This window comes from Phalacrocorax aristotelis, chromosome 1, assembly GCF_949628215.1.
Source record: "Phalacrocorax aristotelis chromosome 1, bGulAri2.1, whole genome shotgun sequence".
Taxonomy (NCBI): domain Eukaryota; kingdom Metazoa; phylum Chordata; class Aves; order Suliformes; family Phalacrocoracidae; genus Phalacrocorax; species Phalacrocorax aristotelis.
In genome coordinates, this window is record NC_134276.1 from 105,762,669 (window position 1) to 105,785,659 (window position 22,991).

The 22,991-nt window shown below is 41.4% G+C and overlaps 1 protein-coding gene across 4 annotated transcripts in view; it reads left to right on the top strand.

Annotated features, from left to right (window-relative positions):
- APP (amyloid beta precursor protein) overlaps nt 1-22,991 on the top strand; it is a 225,120-nt gene that overhangs the window by 38,595 nt on the left and 163,534 nt on the right. For all 4 annotated transcript variants that reach the window (XM_075101477.1, XM_075101486.1, XM_075101493.1 and 1 more), the window contains exon 2: nt 7,088-7,255. In XM_075101477.1, the coding sequence (XP_074957578.1) occupies nt 7,088-7,255 (168 nt within the window). The remainder of the gene's footprint in view (nt 1-7,087; nt 7,256-22,991) is intronic.

Below are 22,991 nucleotides of genomic sequence, written 5' to 3' on the forward strand. Positions count from 1 at the left end.
CTTACGAAAGTGGCTTCAGGTTAGCATTTGCAGAATAAAACAACCTAAAACATAGAAGCCATCTAGGGACCTCTGGGGAATGTTTTTTGATGTTTTGATGTTTAATAATAGTACATACAAGGTCTGATGCTTATTTTCATATTATGTGGTAGCCCTTAATCGTAAATTAATAGTGGAGCTATCTGGAGTTGAAGTTTTGTTGCTTTGGTCCCTTGATGGGAAACCTTTTGAGGGTAAAACCTCGCAGTCTGTGTTTTCTGAGTGTAATGTCAGTTGTGAACAAAGCCATCTCTTGTTGTTGAAATAGGGATTATGAAGAACTATTAGAAAATATACTAATTACTTTTGTAACTGTGGAAAGCAATGACGGAGAGAGTGGATGAAAAGAGGGCTACACTTTCTGTCTTAAATAATGGTGTTTGGTAGGAAAAGGCCTTTTGATGTTAAGATGAAATGGTAATGAGCGAAAAAACTCCAAATACCTAAACCATTGCTCTTTTTTTTTTTTTTTTTTTTTTTTTAATTTTGTAATTAGATAAACTTTTTTTCAGTCTTCTGTACTGTGGTGTCTTGGAAATCGTATAAATGGCATCCAGCATGCTATGTGGATGTGGAGTACACGGAAGCCCTAAAGACCCATTGCACATCTCCTCAAACAGATGTGTTGAATTACCAGGGCTGGAAGCGGTGAAGGCAGAGGCATCTCTGTACTACATCTTAATATGGGAAGGAAACAGACGTAGGGACATCTTAGTCTTTTAATGCTTGTGTGATGTCTTCCCCAACCCCCACCCCACCCAGTATTTAAGTCCACTTTTTGACATCAAATAAATACTTGGAATGGCTGGTTTTTCCCCTCTCAAAACAAACAGAAAAATACCGTGAAAAAACTATTTTCAAAGATGAGCTCCAGTAGTTAAACTTAATCATTAACTTTAAAGTTAATCATTCATGTGGCTTTGCCAGGACTCTGCCTTGTTTTGTCCTAATTTGACCAGATTTGTAAATATTTCTTTGATACCATCTGACGGGAAAACAGCTGGATTATGTACCTCTTCTTATCCAAAGCAGTTCTAATTGGTAAGCAGTTATATACCTGATGGGCTTTCTCTTACAGAGTTGTCTTTTGATCCCAGTCTTTGGTGTTGATTGGATTTTTTTCTGATTTTTTTTCTTTTTTTAAATATTCCCCACCTAAAGAATGAGTTCTTTCTGTGCTTTCTCTTTGAGAGTAGGCAAAATACTGAAAGCCTGTAATTAAAAAGTATTTTAATACTATTTGCTGTCAAATGATATTTTAAGCACTTCAGCATTTAGCTGCTCATAAGAAGGAAACGAAGCAGAGGAGCATGCAGAAAGATGCACGCAACTCTGGGTGAAATGAGTCCTGTGGCTGGAAGACAGGCCTGTGAAATGCTGAAACTCTTTAAGGGGGAACCTGTTGTCAGTGTTGACCATTACCACGGCCATGTGTCCTTTCTTTCAGAACTTGTACCCTTATGATAGTTTTGAAAGTTAAAATTATTGAGTAGTTAGCTGTTTCTTAATTATTGTTTTCTGTATCAAAAATGTTAGGCTGGTGCTTGAACATATTGTGACATATTAGACTAATGTATTTACAGAGAGCTCTGAATAGTGTACTATTGATTGAGATAATTTTTTTCAGAATCTGGAAGTTGCCACTTTTCAAATTTAAGTGTTTCCCATTCTAGAAATTGATATCTGATCCATATGCCTTGTAAAAGTGATGAGTAGTGTTTTATTTGGTCTTTGAAAACTGAATATACTGTGAAAACCCGAGCATAACTTCTGGAGTTAGCTTGAGACGGTGTGCTAATTGGTCTGTTATTTAATGATTTGCCAAGAGGCAGGGGAAAAAAAAAAAAGCATGTGCTGCTACTTTGAGGTCATATGCAAAGCAGACAAAATACTATGTGATTACAGTTTCATTAATATGCTTGGAGTTTTTACTTTTGCAGAATACTAATAAAGCAAATAGTTGTTGTTAATGTAATTTGTGTCGCATGAGTTACTCTTTGGGAGACTAATCTGCCTGAGAGCTTTAGGATTAGTCAAGGAGAGATTTGCCACTACAGGCGTTATTTGACACGCTGGACTGTAGCTTTGTGTTATTCAGCGTTACTGCATGGAAGCTGCTTATCTATGTAGATCGGTGCTGTAGATTGTATAATTGCATTGTAATGCAGATAATTTTTCTTGGCAGGGGATGAATTAAAATGAATTAAACCATTGGCTGTGAAGAAAACTTGATTGATACATCAAATTCTTCACCAACTCACTTATATTAGCTGGATATACCTTTGATGTGACCAGTGGTTCGTGAATTCATGTGTTTAAAATATTATGACAGCGTGTGTGGGACAAATCATTTATCACTGCATCTAGTTTTACTCTCATTTCACTCTGGCCTTTTTTTTTTTTAGTTGTTTTTTCTTTCTAAGTGTATGTGTTTTAAAAGAAGTGCTACTCCCCCCCCCGGAACACTGCTGTTCAGTCTCCTTTGTGATGGAATTGCTGTTGGATGTCTCGCTTAAAATCAATAAAAGTTCATTAGGTTTTATTTTACCAGTAACTTGCAGAGACTAGAAACCTCTCTTGAAAGTAGTTGTTATCTCAGCTAAGTTTAATCTTTTCTTTTTGGCTTTGCTGTGATAGCGAAGCATCAGCACGATTCAGTCCCTGGGGAGAAAACCAAACTGTATTTCCTCCCATCGTGCTGTGAAGCTTGAGGTCTTCAAGACAAACTTGATGGGAAGGGAGAGGGCTGAAGAGAAAGTGGTTTGTTTCTGTTTGTGTCATATGCAATATATAAGTGACATTTTTTGGCTCTTACCTGGAGATCTCAGGATAGACCCAGCAGCAGTTTCTAGAAAGCCTTTTGCTCCCTGGAGAGCTTTCCTAGCACTGCCCTAGTGAAAATATAGTTGTGGTGTTGGGTAAAGCTTAGTCTTCAAATGCAGCGCAGCCTAGATGCACATTGAATACATCAGCTGGAAAAGTTATGCATGTTTAGTCTTCCGAGCTGTTAAGCTGAGGTAGAGGCAAAAATCTGTGCCAGAGGCTGCCATAAGAGCTGAAGGTGGAAGATCTGTGTAAAGCCATGGGACATGCGGGTGATTGTGTTGGAGGTAAGTGCTTCTGGATGTTTGCACGAGAGATGAAATGGTGTGCAGTAATTTTGTTGGATTATCCCTTGTTTACTGGGTTTTGTGCTTTTTCCTACCAACAGATGCCACACTGAACACATGAGCAGAATTACAGTGCAAGGCTGGAAATGGGCATGCAGGCCTTATCAGCTCAGGATTACTTGTCATAATGAAGTTTTTTAAAACATATGGAGCTACTGAGGTGTTTATAAAACTCTGGGGTTTGTGCAGGTGGGAGAGACCCCAGGTTAGAGAGGAGGCCCAGGCAGTAAGTGTCGGAGAACCCCACCGGTGCCAGCCAGTCCAGACCAAAGGAGCTTGAGAGGCTTCACGTGTCTCTTATCTTTCTCCTCCAATATGCATCAGCCTTACAAAACTAAATGACAACAATGCTTTCTTGAATTAATTGCTTTAACTTACTGTTCTTAATTCAGGAATGTGTCATGGATTAAAATAGATCCTCAAAAAAATCAAGGCTACGAGGACTGATCTCTTCCAGACACCCATTTCAGCAGGTGCCTTGGCAATGCTCTTGTGTTCAGTGGCAGGGCACGGGCAAGAGGGGCAGCGTGGTGCATCTTGCTAACAAGTTTTCATTTGCTACTTCACCCTGCTTTGTAAAATTAACAAAAGGCTGCATGTTATGTAGGCTTGCCATGGAGGGCTGCATAGAGAAATGGGAAGAAATCAGAATAGGTGGCATCAGAAATATTCTTCTTAACTATCTGTTATTTAACATAACTAATTATTTTGGACCAAGAATGGATTTTTAGCTTTATGGATTTCAGCTTTTTCCTGTGAATTTTGTGGTAGTCCGAATGAATGCAGAGGAAAACAATTTGTAGAAGAGTAGAGCGCAATATGTAGTTTAATGCCGTAGCTGCAGGTTTTTGGCCAATGATTTGAAAAATGTATACGTTTTCCTTTTTTTTAATGTCAGAACCACTGTCAGTCACTGTTTTTGACATGTTCACTCTTGGGAAAATAGAAGTAAAGCTGCTGTGAAGCGTATGCTTGCAAAATGGAGCAAAGGGAAATCTTTTAGTCATGCACTCTTAATAGGAGTATCTTGCTCAGGTGTTGTCAGAAGGCCTAGCAGATGTTCTAAATCTGGGATAACTAAGGTCAGCATCAAATCTGGTAATGTACCCCTCCTTTGACTTCACATCAAAGAATGCTTCTAGGCTTGACTGTTGTGTTTTGACCATCATCTCTTCAGAAAAGCCTCCATCAGTGTTGGCTGTTTCTGTGGACCTTGCAGCAAGAGTAAGTCCTTGACAAGCAGGAAGCTGCCAGTTTTCAGTCAGAAAAAGTGCCATAGCATATCAACTTCTTAGTTTCTTCAGAAATGAAATATCAAGTGGCAAAAATCTTGGATTAGAGGCGTGTTTTATCGAAACAGCACGGAGATAGCACAAAAGCTGTCTAACGATTAGTCTCTTCTCCTGTTAAAACTTTGCAACATCACTGCAAGTTTCACAGATGCCATGCTGAAAATGCAGTGTATAAAACTGCTGCTTATTACTAAAGGTGAGAGGCTTTTATTTTAAACACCAGGGCGAAACAAGGATAGCAAGCACTTAGCTTCAGATATTAAACAGTTTAATGTGTGACTTTTTTTTTTCCCCTGATCTAAAAGGTGATATTTCCCTTCTGGGTGTTTACAGAAAATTAATGTGAGAGCTTAGTGTTGCACCTTAGCTGGAGATAAAACAGACAAATCCATTAACCTACTATCCTTGCTTTAAGGACACTAACAGAGTTCAACTTGGGAAGTTGAGTATTTGAATTATTCATGATGATAATCTAAATGCTTTAGTTCTGTTTACAGAGTCTGTTAATTGCTCCAGTATTTCTTTATTATTAGAAACATTTAGCTGTCCTAATCAATAAGATGAAGTGCTGTGCTGAGCAGCTCATTAGTATGACCCTGTCAGCTCAAAATATAGGGAGCTAAATGTGAGCATGACTTGCGCTGGTAATTTCATTAAGCTGGGAGATGTCATGTCTTTTCTGAAGGGAATGAGGTTTTAAGTAGGCAGTCATAGGTTGTCATGTTGTTAGAGTTAAATTGATAGCAGTCTGAGTAAACAGCCACTCTCCCCCGCCCCCACCCCCAACTTTAGCTGTCTTCCTAGCTGAGGCAAAAAAAAATACCAAAAAGCTCCCTATTATAAAGGACAAGGCAACGTCTCCATAAATTTACAGTTTATGATTTTGAGTGGAAAAAAAATTAAAATCTGCCACAGCATGACTGCTGTGTGCTTTATTAATTTAATAGAGATCCCAGTTGGAGGAGCTGACTGTGACTAGAGTTCACGTTCATACATGTCACCTGTGGAATGACTCGTTTCTATTTTTATCGAAATTTTGAAAGGGTTATGTTCATCTGTAAAGGAAAAAAGTAATTAATTTGGTGGATTTTTTTGCAAGTATTTGTTACAGATGTGTCATGTTTGAGATGCTGTCTGGAGTTTCTGAAGGTGTTAGAAGGAGTAAGCATGTGATAGCCGTACTGATCAAGGCAAGCCAGACGAGGTGTCATCCCAGTTATTGGAAAATTCTCTAATTGGCCAGTGGAAGGACAGTGATGGCTGACTGTTAAATCATACAGAGTTTAGAAGTCCCACAGGAGAAGAGAAATAGAGATAGTAAAGGGAAATCTCCGCCAGCAGAAATGTTCCTACTTTTTTTTTTTAAGCTAAATTGTGGTACCGTGTTAACATCTTTAAAAAGGCAGGAAAATAAGTGTTCTCTCCTTTTCCATAAAAAATGAAATACTTGTTTTAATTGTGGCATTTTAACTTACAGTGTTAAGTTAATGTGTTAGGGTAGTTAAATGTTGAGTCCTGCAATGCTTCTTGGTGTGATTTTTTTTTTTTTTTTAAATTACTGCAGGCCTATAAAATTCCTTTTTTTTTTGTGTGTGTGTTTGTCTAACCAAAGAGTGGGGGAACTAAGATACAGTGTTTGCATACCTCTTGTAAGACAGTAATTTTGTTTCTTCAGTTTTTAATGAATTTTTAAAATGCTTTTAATTTTCTCTTTGAGAAGCCTTCCAGCTAAAAGATTAAAAGATAAAAATAGGTATTTAAACCTAATTGCATACTCTGCTGTACCTCGAATGCAACGAGCTCACCTTTGGAATATGAGGGGCAGTGGAGAGCCATTGACTTCTCTCTTGAGGAACCTAATCCAAAAAGGGAATGTATCTTTGTGTTGTGTTTCTCGGATGGTAAAACTGAAGCGAGTACTTTCAGCTTACACCTGGGTTGGGTACACCGGTGGGCAGAAGGCTGAAAGAAAGAGCTCTTGATTTGCCTTAATGCTGTGGTCCCATGGGAGGGATTTAAACCAATGTTGAGGTTTGTGGGGGCGAAGGGTTAAGTTGGTTTATAAATGCAGGTAGGAAGCTCAGAGATGTTCCAGAGTTGCGTTTAATTGGGAAGTTGTTGAGGGCAGGTCTGATGTTCGGCTTGGTACCCCAGCTGTGCTCAGGTCTTCAAGGTGGGAGGCAGCTGCTGGCGCTGGGCGGGCAGGGGCGTTGCGGGCAGGCGAGGGGGGCCCTGCCCACTGCCTGCCTTAAGCCTTGGGGATTTAGTGTTTGTTCGGGTAGGCGCTGTTCTACAATACTTTGCTGTGAGCAGTCCTTTTTTGACAGCACCCCAACCACTGCATTTTAGGGTCCAGAAGAGTTTGTTTACAGCTTTAAACTCTGTGTTACGCTATTGTGTTCTGGATTTCTGTGAAGACCTTATTTACATTTCTCAAATCTGCCCCAATCAAACAATTGCAGCTTTTGCTGCCATGGCTGGGTAAGCCTCGGGTTTGGTTCTGGTTTGCTTCAGCTGTCCCTGCTTTGGATGGACTGAACTGTCAGATTACAACTATTTTTTTTTTTTCCCCCCTTCTCGTCGCAGGTGCCTGCTGATGGAAATGCTGGGTTGTTGGCAGAGCCTCAAATCGCCATGTTCTGCGGGAAACTCAACATGCACATGAATGTGCAGAACGGAAAGTGGGAATCGGACCCCTCCGGCACCAAGACCTGCATTGGGACAAAGGAAGGGATTCTCCAGTACTGCCAGGAAGTAAGTCCTTTCCTCGGGAACAGCCGTGCTGGTGGTTCTGCTGAAGCATCAGAGTGCTGGCGCGTGCTGGAGAGCTGAGTCTGTAGGGACCTTCCCTTCCCTTTCTTTTTCCTTTTCCCTCTTCTGCTCCATTGCCCTTTTGTCCTTTTTAAGAGATCCGCCTCAGAGCCTGTTAAAACAGCTTCAAAACCTGGTTGCTGGGGGTCACTGAGGCTGTTGGACAATTTTGTTCCTTTGTCTTCTGCCCTTGAGGGGTAATTTTGTGTAGTATATGCCCAATGAACTTCTTGATTGTAAAGTATTTTGAATAAAGCTGAGGTGGCAGTTTATTATTTAAAATGCCCTTGTTCTTTCTGGGCTGATCTTCAAAGAGTCAGCTGTAAGACATCTTTTGTCATCCTACCATGATACTGATATGCACTGGGTCAGTCCAGAGTTATTGGTCTCTGCTGTACACTGAACCATTCAGAGTTTCTTAATCGAAAAAGCTTGCCCTATAGATGAAGTCACAATGACTGATTTCATATTTGAGAGCAGAAACTTATTACCCACTCGCTTATGTCCTAAGAACAGATTGTGGATCTAATTTTGTTTTGTCTCCATGCTGTGATAGTGTGATAACCTCGTACCAGTGTGTGACAATTTGAAAAGAAAGCATGGATTTCATGCCATGAAACAAAAGGGCACAGCTTGAGTCGCTTTAGTCCTTATGTCTTCCTATACTATTTCTGCCTTTTTTTTTTTTTAGCAGGGGCTATTGCTTATTGCCATAGCAGTAGCTGTCTTGCTTCCTAAATGTCAAACCAATTCCTGTGAAAAATGCTTCTTTAGAAAATAAGATAATTCACTCTTCAGATCTCTGCTCTCTTAGCATCTTCATTCCTGTCCTTTTACCCATTGATTGTTCCTTCTGTTTCTTGCAGTGTTCATTTTTTCTGAGTTTGGGCTTTATGGTCTAGAATATTCATTTTAAGGAAGAACTTCTAATGGCTATTAGAATCAATTCTTCACTAGTAGCTTTGTCTTTTTACTAAAGGTATTACTTTGTGAGGTTCATAGTATTTTTGTTTACCACTAACAGAAACCTAACCTACTAGTAAGGTTTCAGAGTTTGGTTTTCCATTGCTTTCTTTGAATTATCTAAATAAAGTTGATTTATACATAGTGAAGTTGTTGAGGGTGAGGGAAGGAATAAGGAAATGGAAGTAGACAGTGAATAAAAGTCCACAGGGTAGTCGTTGGGGTGGTTTTAAGGCATGAATAGCTCAGTAGGCTGGAATCCTGTTACAAATGTTGCAGGTAGGGAAGGGATTCCAGAACAAGGACTGGGAATTGCAAATCTCAGCTGAGTGTCAGGTGATCTTGAAATTTTGGGTGGCATTAAAAAAAAAAAAAAAAAAGGCCTCTTAAAAATAAAGTGAAGAGGAAAGCAGAAGTAGGCAGAAGGTAGTAGCCATATATTGTTAGATGAGAAAGGGAATAATAAGGAAAGCTGTGACTGCACATAAGGAAAAACTCCATTATGAGAATGACCATGCAGTGGTGCAGGCAACCAGGCAGGCTGTGGAGTCTTCATCCCTGGAGCCTGGGAGAGCTGAACTGGACGAGGGCCCAAGCAACGTGATCTGGTGCAGATGTAAGCCCTGCTTGGAGCAGAGGAAGCTCTAGTTGACCTCTGTAGCTACCTTTTAACATTCATTTTTTTGAGAGTCTGAAATGTTCTCCTGATTGGAGAAACAGAGGAGAGACCACCTGTTACTTGTGGCTCTAGGGGTAAATATTTACACTCCGGTGTGATGGTAGCCTTGATTTGTGTGCTGACAGTTCATTAGCTTAAGATTACATGATTGCATTATGATTTTGGAGTGTCTCTTTAGCTGTGGTGAAAAGCATAGCTTAGAGGGTTTTGCCTTGTGGGACGAGGTGCTGGCAGGTCTACTCCCTGAAAATGGGGTGGGTGTTTCACTGGTTTCAGTTGATCTACATTATTACAGGTGTGCGATTAAGCAGTGTGCTCTTGTTAACTTCAAGTGAGCAGTTCTGCTGCGGGGATCTGGCTAAAACCCGTTTCTTTGCTGTGCTCACCAGTAGGCTATCTGTCAGTGGGAAACTGCTGATGTCCTGGCTGCCCTGCCCTATCCTTACTCGCTGAACACACCTGAGCTGCACAGTACAGCTGGCTGTAGGACACTGATGGAGAAAGGGGCAAGCTGGTCTGGGGTGAAAGAGCACGTGGCAGCACCGGGGCTCTCTGTCAGCCGCTGGTTTGGGGGTGGGGAGGAATTGGGTGAGCCCCTGGTTTTTAATACTGGTAATAAATTCAGAAATAGATAGCAAATATTAGGAAGGTCAGATCTGCTGACAGCAAGTTAAAACGAAAAGCCACATGGAAGTGGATCCAGCCTGGCAGTGTGGAAAGAAGCTCCCTGTTCAGTACAACTCTTCTTTGTAGCCTCCCCTGCAGCCCTCTGGCTGTAGCATGGTGGACTTTGGCTTTGGACAGGAAAGGGCGCTACTGCTTTGCTTCTGTTTTACTTTCCCATGACCTGACAAGAGAAACAGAAGAGTCAGATAAAAGCACCCACTTCTACCAAATAAATTAATTTGGAGAGAAGTGCTAGTAAGTGTACCTCAAAATGGCCTCTCAGCTGTGGGCAACCCCTTGTTACTTGATGCTCCAAAGATGCCTAGTATCCTCGGAGTAACAAATGAGGTGGTTTTCCTCTTGCCTTGTGCTGTTTACATTGGCTTTGAGACAGCGCTTGCTATCAGGCCCAGGGAGTGGGGTAAATTTGCATATTCCCATTAGCAGGAAGCCATAGGCATCAAGGCTGAGGTGTGGTACATCTTGCATTGGAATAGTATGCAGGTAAAAACCTACTTCATTACTTTTGCCAAACACCACCTTCTTCCTTCCTTCCTTTTCTCCTGTACATGCTGCTTTTTTCCCCAAAGGGAGGACTGGTACTTCTTGGGTGCATTTTTTCTCAGTATAGGCAGAGGCTGAGCAAATATGCTCTGCTAATCAAGCAGGCAGGTACTCTGCCTGAATCTGAATCTGTTCTTCATGCTCCCTGGCACCATGGCAGCTTCCTTGGTTCTTTGGTCTTGCTGTAGCAGCAGCTGTTAGTCCACTCTGCTGAGGTACTGTTTGTTTTTTTTTTTTTCCCAAGAACTGAGCAGAGCCCTGAAATGACAGGGAGCAAGGGAAAGTAAGATTTTTCCCTGCATCTCGGTGAGAAATCTGTCCATCCTGGTTTTTGTTGCAGATACCTTGCACGGCTCTGCAACAGGTGTGATTATGGCTGTAGTGCAAGAGAAGATGCTCTTCTGCCGTAGATCCTGTAAAGTTAGCTTATGCACCCAGTTCCTCGTACACGAGAAGTGCATCGAAAGGAGCCAACTGGGCAGAAATTCAATGAGCAAGCACAGTGGGGATCTTGATCTATGGCTCCTTGGGTCTAAAATAATACAAGTTTAGTAATTTGTATCACGAAACTCCGGCTAATCCAAAATGATGCTCTTTGTAGCGTCTGGCTTTGTTTTCTTCCATGGAAGGTATCTGACAAAAAAACAAAAAATAAAATCTCCCCTTTCAGCAGGACTTACAAGTAGATGTGTTCCTCTGCCTCCCTGTAGCTGTTTTATAGGAGCTTTTCCTGGCAATGCCAGGCCAAACGCCTGGGTGGTGGGCAGAGCACTGGGCTGGAAGGTGCATGAGGTACACTAGGGCTTGTATTTCCTTGGAGCCTTTTATCTTTTCCTTGAGATTGTCATCATTGCCTCTTCTTGTCCACTGCCAACGTAGGTGGATTTTGAAGTCTTGATGCAGGAATTAGCATCAGAGGAGCTTTGCAGGGGCAGAAAGGGAGGAACGAAGAATAAGCAGAACCACCTACATGTTTTAAAGATGTTATGTCACTTGTTGCTTCACTTCTTTTTGAGTGGGAGCTCAGTGCAGCACAGGAACTGTCTGGATTTATATTTGGACAACACATCACACAGTTTAAAGATGACAAAGCTCAGACTGTACATTGCTTATTTGAAAGGAAATGGAAGATACTCGAGTGCTACCTTCTAAATTCCTTGAGTTCAGTTAAACTCCACTGCCAAAGTCACAAGAAGTGGTTCTGGAAGCAGAGTGCATCCATCCCCTCCTCTGCCCTCAAATCTGCACGTTCTCCCTTGTTCAGCGTAAGCTGCTGGCCCTTTTTTTTTTTTTTTTTAAATATAGCAAAATCAAGCTTGCTTAGGTGGAATAAGATGCTGGTTAGAGAAGTACAATTTACTAGTGGTATCTTTTAATCTCAAACTAGCTATCATGTCGCTATATTAATTGTACCCGTTACTGAAAAATAAAACATCATGGGCCTGATCTGCAAACAGCTGTCAAATGCAAGTGCTGCAGGCACCAGAGCAATGTTGCATTAATGTAAATGGGGTGGTTACACCCGTGTACGTGCCAAAATCCTCAATGTGTTTTGAGTGTACTAGCTGACACTTCAAATCAAGCCATCGGTCAATCTAGTCCTGCTGCTGACGCTGCAGTACCAGCTGTTTCGGAGGGATGTTGGAAAAACCCTGCCATACACAATTACTGGGTAACCAGCCCCCTGGGGAAAGTTTCTTCCTAACAGCCCCTGATAGCTGATTAGCTCATGTCCTACAACATGTGGGGACCGCTGCTCCTGGATTTTGCTTTTTGTTGTTTTGTGGAAGAAACCAGGTACCACCACCCACACATGTTCAAGCACGGGGGTGGCACATCACTGTCGAAGGAGGGTGTGTTTTGGAGCAGGCTGCGCTTGTGCTGGAGGCCAGTCAACTCCTTGTCTTGCTAAACAGTTCTTATAAAACCAATCTGGAGCCTGCCCTTTGGCAAAGTAAGTGTTTTCAGAGTCACATAAACATGCAGAGTAGGAATTTAATTTAGGTGTGTTCAGTTCCCTGTTTAAACGGAATGAGTGTTCAGATGGAAGATATTGGTGTATGTTTTCTTATATTAGCAATTTTGTACAGCTACTATGTGCTGAATTTTATGTCTAGCAATTAGGATACATTATATGAGTTCCTTGAAGGACTGAAATTATTTTGCTGTCTGTGCTGAACTCAGTGTCCAAAATGAATTGTAAAAACAACACTCAGAGCTGGCAAAAAATTCATGTCGTCTAACGCGTGCTTTTTTTCCCCACTTAGTTTAATTTGGAGGTGCTTGTTTCCATTTTAAGTATCCATGGAATTGAACAGAATTGAAAAGAATGTTTCTGAAATATGGGGTGGGTTTATTTGTGGTTCCCCCCTTACCTCCCCCAAATCAAAACTGTAATAAAACCAATTTGGGTCTGGATATCACGTACGTGCCTGAGTGGAGGGAGTGTAAACCTGGGAGCCTGGAGATCTAGCCGCACCTTGTAAACAGCTGCTGGCTCACTGCAAGATCTTTGGCTAGGTGCTTAGAATAACTTTCAGATGTAGAGCGTATGTTGGCTTTGGCAAGTGTTACACCTGGCATCTCTGCAACAACATTGTGATTCCTTGGTTTCTTTTGTGAAGTCATGACATGTCCATGTTCTTTCTAAACATCGAGATCCATGAGCATCTTGCACTGAATGTGTATTTCTTCCAGAAGTCCTCCCCAGAAATAAAAAAATTAATTATAAATACATGCTACTATGCTCTTAAGTATATCTTTGTGTTACGTGGAGCGGAAAATAGTAGGGTAAATTCAGATAACAGATGATTCTTTATAACTGTTGACAGAACAGTGTTGACATTCCTAATCTCTAATCATAATACTTCCAGAAAGGATGATCTTGTCATTTGCTCAAATATTCTGTGTTTATGCCATGTGTTTAGGTAAGTTGCTGGTGAAACACAAAGCTATTTCTTCCCCAGATCTAGTACAAGCTGGAATGTGACCATAATGAGACTTTCACATTAATTTACCCCACAACCTCTGGCTTCAATGTAGTCCTCAAGTCCCGTATTTTGTAGATGGGCCAAAAGGGCCATCAGACAACTGCCCCTTCTTTACTTTTATTTACTTGCTTGCCTCCCTATTGCCATCATCTTGGATAATCATCATGTGCTTGTTGCCTTCACCAGGCAGGATCTGGCAGGCAGGCAGGACTGGTGGCAGTGGTTCCCTCCCTTTCTAGTCTTTGTCCTTGTTGAGAGCTTCTAGAGATTTGTCAAAGGGTTTGTTGAGCTGGCAGGGATGCTGAAGATTTTAAAAAGAAAAGAAACAGTTTGGTCTTCTCTTCTCAGAAGAGAATTTGAGATGCAATGAAAATGGTCTTGCTGCTTTGATAATGGTTTCTCTCCATGTTACCTTGTCATTTTCATCCTAATATGAATTGTTGTTTTTATCTAGGCTGCATAATATGCTCTTTCTAGTTTCTCAGAAAAGTAGCCACTGCACTGAAGAAGAAAATTAATTTTAAACCTGTGCTGCTCTAAATTCAGCAGCCTAAAAAGCCATACTTTTTGCTCTGAGGAAAACGACCAGTTTAATGAAAAATCATGGAAAACATACAGATTTTCGGCAGCACAGACTGTCCTTAAAAACAAATGACATTTTCAAGGAAAATGTGTGTTGGTATATTCTGAGATGTGCAGAGTATTGCTTGAAAGTTTGGGTGAACGGTATCTTAGCACTGTTCACATTGATTATTGAGGTCTTTTGTTTTCCTTAGCTTTTGGTCTACGGCAAAAGTTGAATTAATTCACTCTCTCTGTCAGTGCTTAAATCTCATTCGCTTCAATGAAGCCTTAGATTTTGGAAATGCAGGGTCTACTACTGATGGTATGTTCATCCTGCAGTTAAACCTTGTGCTCACCATATAACCTTGAGAAAGAAAGCTGGGCTTTTTAGCTCAGGCTGTAGTCTACCATTTAAACATATATTTCGAATCAAGTGACTAATAAAAATTAAAGCATATGTTGCAAGATAACGCCTGCCATTCTCTTGCTGATAATAAAAAGGTCCCCTCTCACTTTTTGCCTACACAGACTTTTTTTGTGTGTGTCTCAAAGAAATGACATGAAAAACATGAGGTTCTTAGTATGTTGTTGTTTTTATGATAAATTTTCCAATTCCTTTTGAAGTAACATGGTTTTCTTGTGGAAGGAGGGTGCTTCTGCTTTGAAGCTGAGGAAGGAAAAAGGATGAAAATGGAAGAGGGTTGTCTGCGTAAATATATATTTAGGTAAATGTGTACTGCCATGTTTAATGAAGCTGCAATGCTGCATTTTCCCCTAGATTAATTTTGAATTTCACAGATATGATGGACTAGATGAATGGCTCAACTTAATCAGCAGGTTCCACCAGCATAGCATTTGTGCCAGGAATATGATTGTTTCTCCTGTCCTCTAAAATATGAATGCAGTGGCTGTATGGAGGGTAGTCCTGTTGCCTTTTTTTGGCCCATAGTTGAACTAGCAGAGAACCTTTTAGCATGTGATCAAAATGTCTACTTAAATTGGAGATGTAAAACATCTTGTCTTTTATATTATCATCAGCATGCTGTGCTCTGTGCTGGTGGTTTGCTCCTTCACATTACAGAAGGACCAGCTGACCACACTTGCACAAGTCTCTTTGCATGCCTAGGGAAGGGGGCGAAGCTCGACTGGCTCAACTCTTGGCCTTACCAAAGCCCAAGAAACTTCCAAGAGGACTGTGTAGCATTGCATGTGGTTTGTAGAGCTGTTACCTCTCCTGCACCTGTGATGTTGCATGGAAGGTGTCCTGGTGGGGACAGCATGGTGGACCTCTCCTGCTGCGTTTCACCATTCTTTTTTCCTTCTTACCTACAGAGTTACCGTAGTAAGCTGTATGCTATTTTCTTTACAGATGCATCTCCCAAATGTCTTACACTATGTAGCTCTGAGATGGACTGGTAGCAGCTGTTCCATTAATAAATAATATTACAAGCCTAAGAGATACTAGGCGTAAAGCATGATGATTACCCTAAGTAAAGAAAAATCTGTTATAAATATACAGCTGTTACATTTCAGTCCTTCTGAGGAGGAAATGCCCATGTTAATCTGCTTTCTTTTCCCCCACCTTTTGAGACCATGCTTGCACAGACACTTCTGTCTGGCACAGTTCTACCCCCCTTCTGCTAAAGTTGTCCTGTGTTGTCTTTAACTCCTGGCAGTTTCCACTGTGATGCAGTTTTTATTCCTGGGGAGGGATGTTTTCAGATGTAGGTCAGTTCCTTGATCCAGCTTCAGTGTTCGCACTGGCTGGTGGAGAGGTGCTAGCAATAAATGGACAAGGGATGGAATAAGGCAGGAATCATGCCCTGGCAATGTCAGACATGTGTCCGATTAAAGGCACTGAAACCACAGTGCTAGCATCCGCAAGTGTACCTCTGCAGATGGATGGGTGCAAGTGTGACTCCTTCTTGGGATTGGTGCTCTTGAGAGCTGGGAGGCTGTCCTGGTTTCGCCTGGAATTGAGTTACTTTTCTTCCTAGCAGCTGGTATAGTGCTGTGTTTTGGATTTAGTACGGGAATAATGTTGATAACACACTGATCTTTTAGTTGTTGCTAAGTAGGGCTTACACTAGTCAAGGTCTTTTCAGCTTCTCATGCCCTGCCAGCAAGAAGCTGGGAAGGGGGACAGCCAGGACAGCTGACCCGAACTTACCAAAGGGATATTCCATACCGTATGATGTCACGCTTAGTATGTAAACCGGGGGAAGCTGGCCAAGGGGCAGTGACTGCTGCTGGGGAACTGTCTGGACAGGTCAGTGGGTGGTGAGCCAATTGCATTGTGCATCGCTTGTTTTGTATATTTTTTTTATCATTATTCTTACTTTCCCTTCCATCTCTGTCCTGTTAACTGTCTTTATCTCAACACACGAATTTTACCTTCCCCTCTGCCCCCCCTCGGTTCTCTCCTCCATCCCGCTGGGGGGGAGTGAGCGAACAGTTGTGTGGTTTTTAGCTGCCTGCCAGGTTAAACAGCAACAGAGGCTACTAGCAGGATTTGGGTGTTTGGGTGGGTTTGAGAGTTGAGGTGCTTCAGGTTTTTTTGGCCTTCATTATGTCTCTGTGCATGATTGAGTGTATGTGTGGATAGGTAGTATGCCTGGTGGCGTCCTGTGTTTTTTGGGTCATCCGCATCCTCGTGGATGGCTCTATAGCTTTCCTGTGCTGTACCTTACTGCTTTTTCTTGTGGTGGGAGGGTTACTGTCTTCTGGGGGTTTTCTTTGTTTTTCTCTTTCTTGGAGGGCAGGTTTCTTTTTTCTCTTGTTCCTGTCCCCTGCCCCCCATTTCAGCCTTGTCCATCTGCTTTGAAATATATGGAAATCAAAAATACTCACTACAGGTGTGTTTATTTCCCTATAACAGTGCACATGAAGCTTATTAGTAGCAGACGGTGGGCTGATCTGTCTACATTGGTAGCACAGAATAGGTTCGTGTTCAGAAGTCTGTCTTTGCAAGTAAAAGGGCATTACGCACATGTTTTCAGTTGTCAGTCTTGCAGGCAAAAAGTGAACAGGGGAAAGACAGTTGTTCTTGCTCTGTAGCTTTGAGGCTGTCAGGAAGGTGATGATTGAATTCATTGCACGTCAATATCACAAGGTTGGATGGGGGAAATATTTCTTGATTTCTGGGACATTCCATTTTTACCCCAAGCAGTTTATTACCACCACTTTCTAATTCATATTGGCAGCATTATCATCCACTTAGCCTTTATCCAGTTGAAAATATTATTTAGTACTGTACTAAAGTACCTGCTTTAATCTTCCAAATACTGTATACCTCTGACTAATAAAAAATTCCGCTGATGATCTGTTTTTATGGACGTGTGCTTACAGAATGTTGTTCTAGATGGGCGTGGATTAATTATTTATAATCATGGAGTGGTTTCTGCATATCTGACCAATTATTGATGGCTTTATCAACCTTTTTCCATTTTTTATGTATGTCTGTGTGTATATTCCTTTTTTTACTTGAATGGGGTGAGAATTTCATTCAAGGGCTGGTATTGCAAATTACTAATGAAAAGTTGGAAAAGTGTGAGGGTTTTAGATTTCTCTCTTCCCCCTCCGCCGAGCTCTTGAGGTATCTGGTTTAACATTGAGACTGAAAACAGAGCACTGGATTTAAGGTCCTTAAGGCCATTCCAAATTGTTATGAGGCCTTAAGGTGAATCCTTGCTAGGGACTGGGAAAGCATCCTTCTTTTTAGCTAAGACAGGAGTTTCTACTAGAAAGATACTATATGTAGTGGTTAGAAGACAACACATCACAATATCTGTTAGAACATCAGCTTTGTATTTTGTGAGTGCCAATAGCTGTTGCATATATTAACACACACAAAAAAGGATGTTTGCTTGTACGATAATGACACCACCATGCTTAAATTTTTTCTTCTGTTTCGGTATGAATATTGAAACATTAATACTGTTAACCTAGATATGAGGAAATATTATCTGACCCAAAAATCTTTTCTTGCTAGCATAGTCTCTCTTTCTATAAATATCATTGTAGGTTAGAAGAGCACTGACCCCATGGAAATGTAATGATATGCAACATGTCTGATTCCAGCTGTTTGAAAAAACCACACAGCGTTTCTAGTAGAACGTAAACCAATGCAATTTAATTTATTTGGTACTTATCCTAAGTCTTCTTGAAGAACAGTGATAGTTAAGCATTTATAAAACACCTAACTTCCTCCATTCGTTACTTACTTCTTCCTCTTGGCCTGGGAAGACAGCTCTGCCAAAGAGTTGACCAGTATATGACTTCGTTGTAAACTCAACTTGTGAGTTGCACATGGGAAACTATTGGGTTTTGAGGCAGCATCAAGATCCTTTAGTATTTTTTCCTTATACTTTGAGCCAGTTACATACTTAAAAAAGTAGATAAGTTTTATTTTATTTTAGTGAGTATTCCTTTGAACATCTGAAGTGTTGCAGCTAACGTTGCTTGTCCAAGTTCCCACACAGCCTGGTGAGTCTGCACACTTCATCTAAGAGGAGGAAAAAAAATCAGAAGGATCATCCAAGAAGCAGGAATTACATTATGCTTCTAAACAAGGAACCTAAGGGAATTTGGTAAAGCTAAACTCGTAATACCATATATTTAATATGTGTATACCTTTTAGTATTTTAGAGGAGATGGAAGCTCTCATTTTGAGCTATTGCAGAGAACATGTTGGTAGATACGCTAATAGGCAATTACTTGCTGAAGTCTGGAAGATGGCTTTTAAGATTTTGGTGCCAGTATGGATCAGAGTCGCTCTGTTGAGCAGTGGTGTGATGTTTTCCTACCACTGTTTCATTCCTCTACCCCAGGAGGGTAGGAGGTCATAAAAGAGCACCGCTCTGGTTTGTAGTTTGGAGTGATGCAGCAGACTGAGAAGTCCCCCGTATTCAGCCAGGTTCGAAGCTCCTGAATGTGTCCCCACCTCTGCATACTTCTAATTTTGGCATCTTGAGCTGTTGTAGCTTAAGATCTGTAGCAAGAACAAACAGTCCCTCCTATGAGACGGTCAGATTGTCTGAGCTAATTTTAGAGTTCCTTACCAACCTATCAGGAGTGCCGCTATAGAGCGGTTTAGCAGAAGTGTTGAGCTTAAGCAGTACAGGCTGTTGCAGAAAGAGTCGGTTTTCTTCCCCTCCTCCTCCTCATTTCTGCTCTGCCAGATTTAAGCGTATATCTGATCTTGCAGTGAGGAAATTTAGGGAGGCGAACTGGCACAAAGCTAACCCCTGCAAACGAACAGAAAAAAAGGATGAGTTTCTCCCTCTGACCCGGCTCGCTGAGGGTCAGGTGAGCCTGGAGTGCTAACGCAAGAGAGGTGGAAGGGCAGGGCAGGACTTTCCTTTTTTGTGGCAGCTGACCAGAGGATGGCTTTGCTATGGTGTTTGAACAGCCTGTGAAAGAGAAGCTTTTCAGATATTTCTGAAGGCACTACATCTTTCTGCCTCTTGGTTCTATGTGTTTTCAGAAGAACATATCCAGTTAATACCTGAATTTCCCCAGCAAGTTTCCTCTGGTGACAGATGACGTGAACAATTTAAATGGGAAAAAATTGGATGTTATTAGGTCTGGAAGGCAGATGTCAAATCAAGCCTGTAATGAAGAGCAGGAGACATGTTAATCAGAGATGCAAATGTGGCTCCATGATTTAATTTTGGGCAGCAGTAGGAACATAAGTGGAGAGCAAATAGATTCAAAATACCAGAGTCTGTGCAGAAAAGAAGAGAAAAGAAGGCAGGTGGAAATAAAGAAATGTGAACAAGGCTGGTATTTTTAGGCAGGATGATGACAACGTGAAGGACAGGAGAATTGGCAAATGAAAGAAAGACAGAGAAATTTGATGAAATGCAGTGTCCTTGTAGTGGTTATCCCATCTGAAATGTAGGTTGTTTGGGTCATTTGCTAAACCTTTCTTCCACAGGCCTGCCATAAGTATTCTGAGAAAAAGGATATGGACCCTCCATCTCAAACTTAGAGTCCCAACTGCTGCCGGTTTAGCTGTTGCTTTTGCTTCTGCCAGGGAGGTAAAGGAGGAGCAGCTGTGCTCAGGAGCACGTCTCACATGCTGTTTTCTAAGATTAGTGTTCTTTGTTGCTGTTGTTTAGCAAATAAAACCCCATCTTAAGCATAATGCAGAAGTGGAATCAGTATCTGCAAATTAATGGGATGTATTAATTTACCACATTTTGTAGCCATGTCAAAGAATTTCTTGTGGGAGAGTGCTGGGCTCTCGTACGGGTGTTAGAGGGTCTGCCTGGCGGTGCAGAACTGCTCACACTGCTCTAGAAGTCTGATACAGAGTTATATGAAGTCTGTAAATCCTTACATTGGCTTTGCTGCATAGATTAGTCTTTGGAGAGGGAACTTCAGTCTGGTTTAATGTCTCACTTTCATGAATCCTAAAGAAATTAAAGCTTGTTTCTGAAACAGTTACCCTGCTAAACAACAGAAACTGTTAAGCCACAGAGCGCAGTGAAACAGTAGCTTGCATCGTAACATGATCCTGAAGAAAAGAGCATTTAAAGCTTTGATACGCTTTTTTTGTTTCTGAAAGTTTCAACAGAAGCATAGGTGTGGTTCTGCGAGGGGAGAAGTAATCTCTCTCCCAGTGCGAGCCAAGGCAGTACGGAGTGGTAAGAATTTTTTGCTTCTCCTTTCTTCATCAGCTTGAAAATCCTTTCCATCAAGAAGTACTTGATTGGAATGGTCAAACTTGATTTCTTTATTCTTACTTCAGTTCAATTCAGCAAACTTAGTTCCTGTTGGAGGAGGGGTGCCAAAGAGAATTTTAAATTATATGTATTGTTTGCCAGTCTTACTGTGAAACAAAAGTAAAAGAAGAGACATATGATAAATTATCATACTTATTTTTAATGTTAAAGTTCTTTGTGGATTTTGAGGAATTGGCAAATTGGAGGATCAGGCAAGAACAAAAATTATTTGATTGCATTACTGCCACCTGAGTTGTGATTGCCATGATGACTCCAAATGTACCCGTTTGTGTAGCAATTAATACAAAAAATAAGTGTTTCTGCTTAGCTACTGTTCCTGATGCCGGTCTGTTCAATATTGTTGAAGTAAACATTTTTGATTATGAAGGGCGAGTGAGTTTGATGCCAAAGGTTGAGTTTCATACTACTTATAAAATAATACTTGAAGCCCCTTTCTTCTTACTGTTTCTTTGAAGCCTTTGCTGGGCTTTCCTACACAAAACGTCCTGTTCTTCAGGTGCTTTGAGCTTGTTTAGTTGGATGCAGCCATAACAATTGCATGTGAATTAATTGCCTCCAGCAACTGGTTAACTGGGGAATTGTTACGCAGTAAACCAGGAGGACTGACAGTAGACTCTGGTAGACTCCCGTCAACACCTTTTGTCAGATGATGTACTTGGCATGTGGTGTCATCTTCTGGGCATTCCTGGCTTCTGTTTTCTTAGGTTCAGAATTGGAAATGTTAATCTGCATCATGCTAAAACTTCCCTTTCTTTTCTTTCTTTTTTTTTTTTTTTTTTTCTAGCAGCAGTAAGAGTAAAGTAAGTGAGGGTTTTCATATACTGTTTCCTCTGTGAAAGGTATTTGTGCATCTGCCTGGTAGAGCTCTGTTAGAGGAAATTGCTCTTCATCTGTGCAAAGGGCACGGATGTCCACTGTGGGAATTACTGTATGCTCGGGCAGGAAGACGACTGACGCAACATAACAGACCTGCTCTCTCAGTTGGCTTTTTTAAAGAGTATTCACCCAGGGTCACGCTTTCTTTCCTGATTTTTAATCTTACCATACCATTAGCCCAGCATATCTTAAAAATACAATCGGCAAGACAGGAAACCAGCTTGAGAGTGCCAGCAGTTAGGAATGGCTGAGTTTGCAGTCTGAAGCTCCTAAACCTTGTTAACAGAGCAGAGCATTTTCTATGGTCCTGTCTCTGTATTTCTTTGAAGATTGTGCCTCAGTGAGAACGGGGTGCGAGCTTCAACAGAAATGAAATCCTATTGCAAACTTCATTGCCTGCCTTTTCAAGAGTGGAATATACTAAAAGCTTGAGGTGTGTGAAGTTCAGAAATGTCTGTGGAGTGGAGTTGGTGGTATGCTCTTAAAAATGATAGAAGTGTTTACCTATTGCCCCCCTCCCCTGTGTACTTGGAGATGATATAAACTGGTTTTGTATCGTGTTTTGGGACCACCGTACTGAGCTAGCCTGGTTCCAGTTTCAAGTAGCAGAGCAGTTCACCCCGGGTAGCAGTCAGAATTTGGCAAGATGTTGTGTTACGCTGTCAGCAACCTGTTAACACTGTTACTCATGTTAAGTAGACATTATTTTTTTTCATTTCGTGTTGAAAGCCTGATCCATACAGTACAGGGACTGAGAATGTGTGCTGATATTTGCCCTTTTGGCCCTGCGACAGTATCTGGCTGAGATGGGTGCTCTTTGCTTTTGACCTGGGTGTTTGCCCATTGTGTGAGTGGGTTGGGAGATCTGCTGGCAAGGGGCATGTGCATGGGCATGGTCCAGCTGCAGAGTGTTTTAGATTGGAAAGCAGATGCAGGATTACAGTCCTTCTTATTCTGTCCTTTAAAATTCAGGATTGATATATCTCAGAAGATTCATGATCAAGTTGGACTTTTGAAGTTTATTCTAACGCTCCCTTTGCTCAGCATGCCTTTGGGCACTTGGAAATGCACATCCTGTTTCTGCTTGAGAATAAGGTCTTACATGTATTGGTGTGGAAATTTTGTTGGATATGATTGGACTTAATGTTATGCCACAGCAGTGTTGTTCTCTAGGGATTAACATCGCTGTGGTCAATTGAGTCATTGGGAGCAATTTGAAGTGCTTCTGGTTTCTCCATTTGGCAACCATCCTAATCCTCTTGAGATTGTTCTTTTGTAGGAGAGGGGAAAAAAAGGCTTTTCATTTTTCTGGCTTTCTTTGCATTGGTGAGTTCAATCTTTCTGTTAGAGAAGTCGGTGTCAGGGTTCCCATTGACTTCAGTGGGGCATGCAGTACAAGGCCTCAAAAAATGTTTTGCCATCTGTGTGGGAACAGACTGCAGGAGGAAGAAGGCTGGCAAGGAAACGTTCAACTTCTTTTTCAGTGGGGGATGGAGCACTAAGACAGTTTGTTCTTCGGTTTGCATGCTTCTGAGCTGCTTCTGTTAAATGTATAGATGCCTATAAACAGCCCAAAGGATGGGAACTTCATGTGCGTCTAGGTTTGGTGCTTATATACTGATTTATGA